We start from the raw sequence: 13,833 nt of genomic DNA, 5'->3' as shown, positions 1-13,833 counted from the left end.
AGAGGAGGCATTTTGTTTATTCCATCGCCATTTCTGATCCTCCATGTCCTCTGAAATTGTATGATTTTGGTATTTTGTAATTATAGAATTTTGGTATCAACTCTTTCGGTACTAAATGTTCTCATCAAATTTTCTGAAACATTTGTACAAGTTTACAAAAAATATCACCAACAATGGAATCATGATCAGAACTAAAATATTTAGTCGCTGACCTGTGATTTCTAATCATCCTTGCCTGTACTGAAAGAGGTTTTTAATTAGAAATAAGACATGAGGTTTTGCTCCTTAGTAGTCTCTAATTGTATGGATGGAGTTATCATATGCATAAAAATCAGCTGATACTGTGATTCAAAATGAAAACTCTTCATATTACACAATGGTTAAACTTCTGATGCAACCCAACAGCTATCTAACACTGATAGTGGTTCTTGATGGCCTTTTAGGTGTAACAGTAAGATTGTTGAACATTAGCCCTCTAATACTTTCAATGTCCTGAACAATAGTGGAAACTTGTTAGTGAGATATCTAGTGGTGTGTAGGGGGGGAATTTTTGCCCACCTTCAAAATTATCATGCCTGGGGTTGTGGCAATGCTGCTTTGGATCCAATAACTACACAATGTGTAGCAGCAAACCGAGTCGCTGCTACTCCCCCTCACCCTAACTCTCTCTACTGTGACAGTCTAAACTTGTACTTAACTAGCCCATTTGGATGACGTGCAATCACACTGTTGCAACCCTTGCGTGTTTCCCAAATTTGCATTTTCTGCCATGTTCTGTTTCTTAACTCTGCGGAGATGGGTAGCTGACTCTCACTAAGTTTTTGCCAGGAGGTAAATGAGTGTTACGGGTTGTCTGTCTCTCCCTGTAGAAAATGTTGCTCCTCTGTTTGCTGTCTGTCTGCATGCCTTCCTGCTCTTTGGACAGCTGGTTAAGACTGAAAATTTGCTGTGTAAACATATAAACCCACATATTGTAACACTGTGGTGTAATATTACCAGTATTTACACTGAGTGAAGAGCTTCAATGTAGTACCTGCAAAATAGCTGACAGTATTATATAGAACCTCCAACACAGTAGCGGATCATTTGGCCCAACTGGTTTATGCTGGTGTTTGAATGAACATTCTCTCAATATAATTGCCTCCTCCCACCCTGTCCTGTTTTATTCCCCTATGAATACATTAATACAGTCTACTTGAGCCACTTCATGTGCCAGAGAATTCCACATTATCACCACTCTTGTATAAAGAAATTCCTCCTTAGACCTTGGTTATCTTACATTTATGCTCCCTTGCTCTGGGCTCGCCAAGAAATGCAGTCCGTTTCATAAGCTCCACCCTATTGAACACTTTCATAACTATAGTCTTAATGAATTTATTATTAACCCTTTTTACATCATTAATGGTAGATAGACTAACTTGATGTCTTCACTATTTGTTGAATTAAACAGTTATTGAGAGGTCAGTGATATCGTTTAAAATCTCAAGATGCTGCTATTTAGGAATTCCTGCAATAGTATTTTGAGGCAGTGATCTTCAGGCTTTGAAATATTTTGGCACCCTTGCAAAAGCTTACGATAATTTTATGGTATGAACTAATTTTGCAATGTTACTGGCATAGCTGCTTTAGAACATTGGACATTTTGGAAGCTTCTCTTGAGTTCAGTGGTCTGGCAGGGAAGTGGTAAATGGATTTCAATCCAGAAAAGTATGAGGTAATGCATTTGGGGAGGGTAAACAAAGCAAGGGAATATTCAATAAATTGGAAGATATTGAGAGAAGTTGAGAAAGTGAGAGAGCTTGTAGTGCATGTCTGCAGGTCCTTGAAGGTGGCAGGGCAGGTGGACAAGGTGGTCAAGAAAGCTCATGGAATGCTTTTCTTTATTGAGCAAGGTATTGAATTCAAAAACAGGGATGTAATGATGGAACTGTATAAGATACTGGTTAGGCCACAGCTGGAGTTTTATGCACAGTTCTGGTCACCCCATTACCCCAAGGGCATAATTGCTCTGGACAGAGTGCAGAGGAGATTTACAACGATGTTACTAGGGCTTGAGAGCTTGGATAGGCTAGGTTGTTATTATAGGTAATTGAGGTGTACAAAATTATCAGGGGCCCAGCCAGGAAAGACTTTTTCCCCTTAGCTGAGGAGTCAATTACCAGGGGGCATAGATTGAAGGTGATCGGTAAAAGGATTGGAAGTGGCATGAAAAGTGTACTCACCCAGAGGATGATGGACATCTGGAATTCACTGCCCAAGTTGGAAGTTGTGGTTGAAATGCTGACCTCATTTAAAAGGTACCTGTGTCTGCCTCTGAAGTGCTGTAACCTGCAAGACTAAGGACCAGGTGCTGGAAAATGGGATTAAAATGAGCGGCTGGTTTCTATTGGCCCATTTTGACTGGTGCAAACACAATGGGCTGAGTGGCCTCTTTCTGCACTATAACATTTTATGGTTCTATGGTTGTAATTTCCATCTTGGTGGCCCTTCCAATTTCATTACCATTTCTGTGTTGGGCAGACCAAGGGATAGTTGCTTCGGAGGATTCTCTCTGACGATAGGTATCCTTCTACAAGTTAATTTGCTTGAAGCAGAATGGATGATGGTTGTGGGGAAATCCAATGTCCTGGCCCACCTTTCCATTTGTAGGAAACATGATGTGGTAAATCTCAGCAATTTAGGCAGAAAGAAAGCATTTGTTTTACAGTACAACCTATGGGCACACGAGCCTCCAGTTTCTACTCCTCATGTTGTAGTTTATTTTCACTGCAGCACATAATTATAATGTACGCAGTCCCTGGCTCCCAATAACTGCAATGATGTATGTTAATGTACCTTATTGACCTTGGCGAGCATTGGAATCTTCCCTTTTAATACTTCAAAAATAAGATTTTCTTTAAACTTCCAAAATCCTGGAAAACAGGATTTTACTCTCCATTTTCAGAATTTAGGGTGCATGTTAGTAAAAATGGAAAAATAATCTAAATCAAAGCATGACACAAGTGACATGGATCACAGCTGAAGTGAAATGCTAACTTTTATGTTCAAAACTACTGTTCAGTTTAAGAGCATGCAGAGATTGTATTCCATTTCAGTTTTATTTTGTCGTCTTGGGTATGTTTCACAGTCATGGTTGTTCTTTATGTTGAGCAGTAGATAACATAATACAGCTGTATGCCTGTCGTCAGTTTTTATATAAAACCTGTGCATTCCGCAAATATATTACCAATTAGTGACTTTGTTGTTTGTTTAAATGCTTAACAGCTTTGGGCAGAGGAGGTGACAAAAGTAAGTAAAAGTAAAGCTGTTTTCTTGTAGTAACAAACTTGAAACGTGTAAGGTGTTTAGGGAACAGTAACTTTATATGATGAATAGCTGAGCTGCTTTTGTTTTTTGAAAAAAAAGCAAGCATTTTGATCTGGTATTTGTGTAGCAGCTGTAAATAAATGCTGACTCCATTTTTCTTTTTAAAAAATACATGCCTGTAATCAGCACTTCTAAGGGAAAGGTAGCCCTTCTGTTGTAAAATGATTTCCTCTTCCCAGTGTAGTGCTATAACTTGTAGCAAGGGAAGGAGCTTCGGGATACCGTTGTGCAGCGAAGCCTATATAACCACAACTGGGTTCCTTGCCTTTTGGATTATAGGTCTGTGACTCTTCCATGTCCCCTCTGCTGTAGGTGAGCTGCACTGATCTTTCAATCTTGCAGTTGAGTGAGGCATTCAATAGGTTGCATGAGAGTGGCATAGTTTGATTTCACTAAGGGGTAAAATTGGGAATTTGCCGTTTAGGAGTGGGTGAGAAAGGAAAATAAGAGAATCCTGCATTTGAACACTAACAAGTAGCATCAATGTACCAATTGTGTGCTGTACAATCTGACCTAATTTTGCAATTTTAAAATAGATTGCTGTTCATAACTATTTTCTTCACTGCAATGTAGTGTAGTTCAAAAGATTTGACAAAGTCAGCTGTGCACTTAGATTGTGGTTGACGATCAAATTCTCAGTTATTGATATCCATGAGTCTGCAGTTTACTTCACACGCTTAAAAATTGAAATTTGAAGCTGTTTGTTCTCCACATGTACTTTTTTTAACAAATCGTTTGAATTGATTTTTAAAATGTAAAATTATCCATGTTGACAATTAAGATTCTGCAAAGTCCACAAATAACTTCATTCCAAATCAATGGCTGTCAAAATTTTCTGTGGTATGCAAATCCCTGCAAGGGTTGACTCACTTCTGGGGACCCCCACACTTACAAATTTACCCAAAGGAAAACTGTGCAATTGGTAAAAATGTTTTGTACAGTAAGTGAAACATAGAAAACTGTAAAAAAAAATGTGATAACTGATGGTTGACCCATGGAGCCCCATTTGAGAATTTGTGTTCTATGTCATGCTTCATGCAACAGAAAATAGTTTTTTGTTCAACTGAATACAGTATGTAGAAGTAAAACTGCTAAGTGAATTAGTATAAACTGGCTGGATTTTATTGCTAAGTTTTAAGGGGACAGTCACCATTCTATCTCACTCAGTCAATTTCAAATTTGATTGTGCTTCTAAATTCATGTCTCTAATTTGTCGTAAGTTATTGGTTAATTATATACTCAACTTGATAACGCAGCAAGCATTTGTAGTTGGAATCCAAGTGAAATTATCTTTCCATCACCGCATTAAAAGATGGAACACAAGTCAATAGTGTTTGGTTATGTTTTTTTATGTGGGGAGTTAAATGGTTAAAAATTGTGATTAGATTATTGCACTGCATTGTGGCTTAAGATTTTTCTGTCTGGTTTTAAAAAGTAGACGTGTCCTTTTTTTGCCCCCAAGAGATACTGACTCGTACAGATGCCTGAGCGTGTATTTATTCTGTATCTTCCTACACAGGCAGAACAGGAAATGCGAATTACACAAAGTGAATTTGATCGCCAGGCAGAGATCACAAGACTTTTGCTTGAAGGAATTAGCAGTACACATGTAAGTTCTCCTTGCCCTTGTCACTGACCTTACTGAGTTGCCTATTCATGTGCTGTCGTTGTGTGCAATTGCCTGCTGATATCCATTAACAACCATTAGTGAAAACCTGACCAGTAATTACAGATACCATTTCGCTCTTAAGTGCACTAAATTGTCTTTCAGCTCTTGGATGATTTAAAAACTAAATAGCAGAGTAAGTAACCTCTCTCCAACGTTTCTCTTCTGTCTTGCTCTTCTCTTCCCGACAGGCTCATCACCTTCGTTGCCTGCATGACTATGTTGATGCCCAGTTGACCTACTATGCTCAGTGTTACCAGTATATGGTTGATTTACAGAAGCAACTTGGAAGGTAAGGAAGGTTTTCAGCAGAAAAGTTCTATATTTCCTGTTAGATGATGACTCCCAACACTCGTGCAGTTTTAAGAATATTTAGATTTACTGCAGAACTATAGACTAACCAATTTTCTAACCAAAAAAGGTACTTAATTGACTGTAAAGTGCTTTGGGACATCCTGGGGTTGTGCAAGGAATATGAATTCAAGTCTTCTGTCTGTAACAGGTAGCGAAGACTAGGTGTTATTCAGATTGCAGTCAGGGCCACTGTTTTGCATCATTTATATTGTGTGCAGGACACAATTTGAAACCTTACAGATGACACAAAACTTGGAACCATTGTGAGCTGTGAGGAGGATAGTGATTGTCTTCATGAGCACATAGGCTGGTAGAATTGGCAGATATGTGACGGGTGAAATTTAATGCAGAGAACTGCAAAAGTATTCATTTTGATAGGCAGGAGGAGGAAAGGCAATATAAAACAAAGGGGACAGTTCTAAAGGGGATGCAGGAGCAGAGGGACCCAAGATATACGTGCACAAAACCATTCAAGGCAGGATGAGAAAATGATGAATAGCACATATGGGATACTGGCCTTATTAATAGGTGTGGAGATGCCAGCGTTGGACTGGGGTAAACACAGTAAGGAGTCTAACAACACCAGGTTAAAGTCCAACAGGTTTATTTGGTAGCAAACGCCACTAGCTTTCGGAGCGCTGCTCCTTCGTCAGGTGAGTGGGAGATCTGCTCATAAACAGCAAACAGGGCATATAAAGACACAAACTCAATTTACAGAATAATGATTGGAATGCGAGTCTTTACAGCTAATCAAGTCTTAAAGGTACAGACAATGTGAGTGGAGAGAGCATTAGCACAGGTTAAAGAGATGTATATTGTCTCCAGACAGGACAGTCAGTGAGACTTTGCAAGTCCAGGCAAGTTGTGGGGGTTACAGATAGTGTGACATGAACCCAAGACCCCGGTTGAGGCCGTCCACATGAGGTCTCCTTCGGTGTTTAACAATTCTATAATTCCATCTTATCTCAGGGACTTTGTTGGTTTCACAATCTTTTCATCTCGGTCTCTTTGCCCTCTCTGAGTCTCTGTCCCTTTTGACCTGCACCCAATATGTGTCTGTCTCAGTCTCTCTCCTTCCTCCTCCTCTCTTGTCACCCCCTGCCCCCACCACCATCTCTCGCACACTCATGGCCCCTCATGCTCTTGTGGTCCCCTTCTCGCACCCTGGCACCTGGGTGGGATTGTGGTCAGTGCAGACTCGATGGGCCGAATTGCGGCCTCCTGCACTGTAGGATTCTCTGATTCTCTCTGGCGTGGCACCCGCCTTGTTCTCCTCTGTCATTGCGCCTTCTCACCACCACTGCACTCATCCCACCCTCATCCCTTGTGGCCCCCTCTCTGCCCCTCATTCTGTTTTAAAATATTATGAACTCCATTGCTTTGGTTGCAAAACATTACTCGTTGAATGAAATCTCCCTTCAAACTGTTGGTGTTTTACCGAGCGTAACCTTTGTTTAAGCAGCTTACTATTATGTGGTAATTATCAGGTCCATGTGATGCATATTAACATTTTACAAGACTAGACCGTACAAGGGTAGACTGAGGTTTTGTTAAGACATTTGAATTGAAGTCGAAACAATATTCATGATATGTGTCCGGTCTGATCTATTGACATCCATTGCAGGAAACCTTTTCTTATCTAACTTAGAGCTAGCAATAAATCACAAGTGCCATGAACACGATTCTGCACTATGTCGCGAGTTAGATGGACAAAATGAATGCTGTAAATTTTAAAAGCAGTGCTAAGTGTGTTGATGTGTGGTTTCTGGTGCTGTCACAGTTCCTGCTTTCTCCCATGGTTTTCATGAGTGACACCTTAAGTACAAAATATTTAAAGAGGATAATGAAGTATGATCCATATCTACTTATTGCTGAAGGCTTAACGTTTTATTTTGTAGTTTTCCAACCACGTTTTCTTCCAACAACAATCAGACTGCTCCGGCTTCCCTATCGTCCTCCTCGGCGCCCTCAGGTTCTGCATCTTCCGTCCCGTTGTGCATACCGAACTGTCCAATAGCCACGGCTGGTAGCACTGACTATAAAGTGGCGTCCAGTGGCACCAGAAAGGCAAGGGTTCTGTACGATTACGATGCAGCAGACAGTAGTGAGTTGTCACTTCTGGCTGATGAGGTGAGTAACAGGGACGCTTATTATGAATCCACCGTCTCGTTCTGTAAGGATTTCTTTACCTTGCTGTTTCCTTTTTAACATTTGGCCCATTTCTGTTCACCAGTATAGCTCCATAGTGAGTGGTGGGTCTTCTGACAATTTGTTTTTGTTATTCTTCACCACCCTTCTGCCCCGCTGTGCGGCGCTCCCTCGGGATGCTTTCCCGCTGAGCGGCGCTCCCTCGGGATGCTTTTCCGCTGTGCGGCGCTCCCCCGGGGTGCTGTGCGGCGCTCCCTCGGGGCTCTGTCCCGCTGTGCGGCGCTCCCTTGGGGCGCTGTCCCGCTGTGCGGCGCTCCCTTGGGGCGCTGTCCCGCTGTGCGGCGCTCCCTTGGGGCGTTGTCCCGCTGTGCGGCGCTCCCTCGGGGCGCTGTCCCGCTGTGCGGCGCTCCCTCGGGGCGCTGTCCCGCTGTGCGGCGCTCCCTCGGGGCGCTGTCCCGCTGTGCGGCGCTCCCTCGGGGCGCTGTCCCGCTGTGCGGCGCTCCCTCGGGGCGCTGTCCCGCTGTGCGGCGCTCCCTCGGGGCGCTGTCCCGCTGTGCGGCGCTCCCTCGGGGCGCTGTCCCGCTGTGCGGCGCTCCCTCGGGGCGCTGTCCCGCTGTGCGGCGCTCCCTCGGGGCGCTGTCCCGCTGTGCGGCGCTCCCTCGGGGCGCTGTCCCGCTGTGCGGCGCTCCCTCGGGGCGCTGTCCCGCTGTGCGGCGCTCCCTCGGGGCGCTGTCCCGCTGTGCGGCGCTCCCTCGGGGCGCTGTCCCGCTGTGCGGCGCTCCCTCGGGGCGCTGTCCCGCTGTGCGGCGCTCCCTCGGGGCGCTGTCCCGCTGTGCGGCGCTCCCTCGGGGCGCTGTCCCGCTGTGCGGCGCTCCCTCGGGGCGCTGTCCCGCTGTGCGGCGCTCCCTCGGGGCGCTGTCCCGCTGTGCGGCGCTCCCTCGGGGCGCTGTCCCGCTGTGCGGCGCTCCCTCGGGGCGCTGTCCCGCTGTGCGGCGCTCCCTCGGGGCGCTGTCCCGCTGTGCGGCGCTCCCTCGGGGCGCTGTCCCGCTGTGCGGCGCTCCCTCGGGGCGCTGTCCCGCTGTGCGGCGCTCCCTCGGGGCGCTGTCCCGCTGTGCGGCGCTCCCTCGGGGCGCTGTCCCGCTGTGCGGCGCTCCCTCGGGGCGCTGTGCGGCGCTCCCTCGGGGCGCTGTCCCGCTGTGCGGCGCTCCCAGAGACCAATTTTGGCATTTGCACTGTTCCAAGTCTGCTTGGGTCTTTTTGAATGTGTGGATTAGCCGCTTAATGCCTTACTCAGTCAAACCTTCGAGGAACCACGTGTTTATAATTGATCTGAATTGTTTGTCTGAATCAAATATTTATCATTCAAAATATGGAGCATAATCTTTCAGAGGAAAATTTTGTATCTGAGGAAGGAGTAGATTGGGGATATAAATTACATCGACTTGTCTATTTCCTTGGACTTGATTTTCAGTACCGTTCCTTTCCCTCCTGTTTCTGCCCCACTGTTTTGTTTTTTGCAACTAATTTGATCTTTCCCATGGAATGCAATCAATTTTACTTCAATTTTGTGTGTTCTGAGCCATTTTGTAGAATTAAACACTCGAACTATTGAGTTTTTTAAAAAACACACTCGCACCATATGCTAACCGCCTGGGTCTAGTTAAGTGTCGAATGCACAGTAAAACTGGCGGTTAATAGCATGTTTATTTGCTCAATGAGATTTGTGAGTACTTGTAACTGAAATAATAGGTATTATTAAATTTTAAATGATACTTCAGCCTCAGTTGATGCGCACACAATTGCATTTACACTTTGGTTGCTGAAGAACAAAGAACCTAATTATTGATCTATCCCATTACTACACTTTCAAGTATAACAGCGTGGGAATATTAGGTATTCCAACTGAAATTTTGTCCATTTCGAGTAAACTGCTGTGTTTGTGTGCGCGTGTGTTTTTGTGTTCTAAAACCCTTGATTAGATAATTCAATGGTTCTGAATTCTAATTGTGAAGAATTGCTTGCAAATGTGACCTCACTTGCCTCGTCCTCTTTTAACGAGTGCACTTCCAACACCACCTTGAGGACCATTTTTATGGGCAATATTGACCATACCAGTGGCAGTCACATCCCAAGAACAAAATTTTAAAAGCCTCTTGGCCTGTTGTACCTCAGCACAGAAACCAAGTGTTGGAACTGCTTCTTACTCCAGTTCAGCAGCGAACATGTGTTTCTACCTAAGGAACTTGGTGTAGATAATGCACTGACCAAGGCTGAATAAAAAGAGGATAAATTGGACAGTTGCCACCAAGGCACAAAAGGTTATTTAAGGAGGTGAGGAAAGAAGAGGCAGAAAGGTTTAGAGAGGGGGTTAAAGACAATAAGGCGAAAGCCAAGAAAGGTTCTGTTACCAGTCTTGGGCCAGAGGGAGATGGAAACATATGAAAGACCAGAGTCCGAGGACATGAGCACGCAGAAAGGGTTAGAGGTCTGGAAGAAGATCCAGGTTTAACATGAAGCCCAGGAGGGATTTGAAATGGCTGGAGTCTGAGGACCATGTAGGTTGTTGAGTGATTGAGTGAACAGGGCAGAAAAGGAGCAGGAGAGTTTTCAATCATTTGAGAATGTGAAGGTTGGAGAGTTGGTGAAGGTGGCATTAAAGAAATTGAGCCAGTGACGAGAGTAAATACACAGGCAGAGTGATGGAGGTGGTCATACGTAGTCATGGTGGTGGATGTAGGATTTGGCATTTGAAGATCAGCATTGGATAAAACAAGGCACTATAATCTGCTTCAACATGACCAAGTGGGTTAGACTGGAATCTGAAACAAGAACAGAGAATGTTGGAAAAACTCAGCAGGTCTGGCAGCATTAGTAGGGAGAGAAACAGAGTTAACGTTTGGATTCCATTTGGCTCTTCATCAGAACTAAAGCGAGGGAGAAATGTGTTGGATATTAAACTGTAAATGCAACAAGATGAGGCAACCTTAAGAACAAAAGACAGGTCGCCTGGTGTGGGGTGGAGAGGGGTGGAGTAGGGAGGGAGAGTTATTGAGACAAATGTATGGGATTTTTTTTTAAAGGGGTTAAGATGGAGGAGAAAGGTCACAGTTAGAAGTTGTTGAACTCAGTGAGTCCTGAGGTCTGTAATGTGCCTAATCAGAAGATGAGGTGGTGTTCCTCCAGCTTGAGTCGGGCTCTACTGGAGCATTGCAGCAAGTCAAGGCCGGACATGTGGGCACGGGAGAAAGGTGCTGAGTTAAAATGGCAGCAACCGGAAGGATGGGGTCATACTTGCCAACTGAGTGAAGGTGTTCTGCAAAGCGGTCACTCAGTCTGCATTTAGTCTCCCCAGTGTATAGGAGACCACATTGGGAGCAGCGAATACAATAGACCAAATAGAAGGAAGTGCAGATGAAACGTGGCTTAACCTGAAAGGAGCGTTAAATATCTCGTGCAGGGCTTTAATGTTACGCAGTCATAAGTATTTTATAAGAACATCTGTTGCATTATTTGTATTGATAACCGCTCTCAGATCATGCCATGTTGCTTATTTAAATTCATGTTCTGAAATTTAGTCCATCCCAACCAACCTCTCCAGACCTCTATTTCCCTCCCACTTTTCATTTCCCATCCTCATCTCTCTCTCTCCTCCATGTCGCTGTCTTTCTATTGTGCGGCCTCCTTCTCCTCTGCCGCAGCAAGTGGATTGATGGACCTGGTTTCTATTTCAGGTTATAACAGTTTATAGTCTGCCGGGAATGGACTCTGACTGGTTGATGGGTGAAAGAGGAAACCAGAAAGGAAAAGTCCCCATTACATATTTAGAACTGCTAAATTGAGCATGTCACTACATGAACCTATCCTACTGGTTGTAATTGCAATATATTTAATTACAGCTAACTTTGTATAAAGCAGTTTATGAAATGTCTTCCACGCAAGTTGTCCCTGAAATATTAGAGATCAGTTGAATTCCATGTGTGGCAATAGTTGCATGTTGGACACAACATTCATCAAAGCGAATATACAAACCCTTGCTTTTGAAAACTTTGAATATTTTTGTGCCATGAATATTATTTGCTACATAACAGCTTCATTTTCTATTTAATATTTCATTAATTATAATAACTTTAATACTTTAGTGGTTGGAAATGCATTTCTTAATTAAACCAACTTGAATACAAAGTCTCTGTATTTCTAAAAATTTATTACCAGAAACATGGAATTTAGCTTATAAATTACATGCGCTTGACTAAATGTTAAATTTGATGTACAGCATTGCCAAAATAAAACAAATTGCCAAAAATCTTGTTTCTCATGATTGTTGAGTGCTTATAACTTTACAACTATATACTGCAAAGTAGTACATTAAAATATGCTGTTGGTGAACCTGTGGGGCTCGTATGTGGTTTGGGTGGAAATACCCAGAATAGATCACATGAAGAAATTTCTCCCTGCATTCCCTGCTGCCGGCCGTTATAGGAAGCCTCTTGCGACATATGGCTAACTGGTTTTAAGAAAGCGCACCATGATGTTTTCCTTCAGCTGGGGCCACTGACCCTGTTCCCCTGTTTGAAACCGCAGCTATCAGCCTAAGTATCTGTCCTGCGATGGCCAGTTTCCAAAAGCATGAACAGACATTGAGAGCCTCTCCACTTCAACACTTCAGATTTCACTCACTGGCAGATCTGTGATGCCCCTGCCAAAACATGAGTGAGCTTTCTTCAAACATAAGCTCCAGGATCAAAAGATTCCAACCAAAGTAGAGAGAAGTCACAAACGTTCAGTCCTCTAGAGTCATCACTGTCATCTCTCAAGCATGCAGAAATTCAAGTTGGATAGCGAGGGTTGTGCTGTTTGCTCAACAATATGTAGAATGTTGTTTGTGTGGCAGTGTTGAAGATGAGTTTTGACTGATGTGATGGCTGGACATGGGATTAATATCAGCACAATTCTTCCGTTTGTTTCCAGTGGTGCCTCAGGTTGTGTATTGTAAGTGTAATAAGGTTTTGAACAAGTTGCCACCTCCCAAATCAATTCCCACTTTCCTGGGACTTCACATTCCTCCAATCAATCAACCTCTATCACAGTGCCAAAAGCGCTCCCCATATGACTGTGACAAAGGTAAACTTTCCCCCCCTCACCCTTCTCGGCCTGTGCAGTCTTTAACATGGTTCATCACACCATCTTCCTTTTTTTTCACTGTTGTCCAGCTGTGTTGAACCGCTCTCCCCTGGTTCCATTCTTATCTTAGCCAGAGAATCACTTCCACTTGCAATGGTTTCTCTTCCTGCTCCTGCACTGTTACTTCTGTCTGTCCCCAAAGGATCTACTCTCATCACTGAGAGGCAGCATACAGATGAGAACCAGGGGGAGACCATCATCTGAAAGCACAGCGTTGGTTTTCTCAAGCACGCTGACCACACCCAACACACCCTGACCACCGGTTCTCAATGACTCCATTGTTGCAAAGTTCCCAGACTGCTTACCTGGCTTTCAATATTGGAAAAGCTGATATTTTCTGCAATTAAACATTGGGCAGGCTTAAGCCATTGTTTTTGGCCTTTGATGAAAATCCATTCCCAATCTATTGACTTTGTCCCTCTCTCTGCATCAACAGTCTGAGGTTAAGCCAGACTGTTGATACAGCAACCTTGATGCCATATTCGACCCTGAGATAAGCTTCTGACCTATTCATACCATCACTAAGTTGGTCCATTTCTACCTCCACACCTTTGCCCTTGTCTCAGCTCATCTGCTACTGAAACTCTCAGTTACCTCTGAACTTGATACTTTAAACGCATTCCTGGCTGGTGTCTCACATTTATCTTCTGTAAACCTTATCCCATTCAAAACTCTGCCGCTTGTATCTGAACTGGCAGCAAGTCCTGTTCCTCTGACATCCCTGTGCTTGCTGAACTTCATTGGCTCCTGCCCAAGCAAAGTCTTGATTTTAAAATTCTCATCTTTGTTTCCAAATCCCTCCGTGGTTTTGCCCTCCTCCCTTTCTCTCATGTACTCCAGTCCCACGACCCTCCAAGATACCTGTGCTCCTTTAATTCTGGCCCCCTGTGCACCCCCTCCCCTTCCTGGATTTTAACTACTCTTGCCTTCAGCTGCCTGAGTGTCAAGCTCTGGATCCCTCTCCCCGAGCTGCTCATCACCCCCTCTACCTCACTTTCCCTTTTTAAGACACTGCTTAAAACCTACCTCTGACCAAGTCAGCTGATGCAATATTTCCTTGTGTTTTGGTGTCATACTTTATTTTATAAAACTCCATTAAAATGCCTTAATGTCTTTAA

The 13,833-nt window shown here is 43.9% G+C and overlaps 1 protein-coding gene across 5 annotated transcripts in view; it reads left to right on the top strand.

Moving 5' to 3' along the window:
* Window positions 1-11,850, top strand: part of LOC144497534 (endophilin-B1-like) — a 48,557-nt gene extending 36,707 nt beyond the window's left edge. For 2 of the 5 annotated variants that reach the window (XM_078218933.1, XM_078218931.1), the window contains exons 7-11: window positions 3,265-3,288; window positions 4,886-4,975; window positions 5,224-5,324; window positions 7,285-7,516; window positions 11,266-11,832. In XM_078218933.1, the coding sequence (XP_078075059.1) occupies window positions 3,265-3,288; window positions 4,886-4,975; window positions 5,224-5,324; window positions 7,285-7,516; window positions 11,266-11,373 (555 nt within the window). In that variant the 3' untranslated portion in view covers window positions 11,374-11,832. Of the gene's footprint in view, window positions 1-3,264; window positions 3,289-4,885; window positions 4,976-5,223; window positions 5,325-7,284; window positions 7,517-11,265 lie in introns of all 5 variants that reach the window. The other 3 variants (XM_078218934.1, XM_078218932.1, XM_078218935.1) reach the window with 2 other exon arrangements.
* Window positions 11,851-13,833: the final 1,983 nt, after the last annotated feature.

This window comes from Mustelus asterias, chromosome 8 (genome assembly GCF_964213995.1).
Source record: "Mustelus asterias chromosome 8, sMusAst1.hap1.1, whole genome shotgun sequence".
Lineage (NCBI taxonomy): Eukaryota > Metazoa > Chordata > Chondrichthyes > Carcharhiniformes > Triakidae > Mustelus > Mustelus asterias.
Note: the sequence above shows the minus strand (reverse complement) of the source record. Positions and strands in the feature narration are given on the sequence as shown.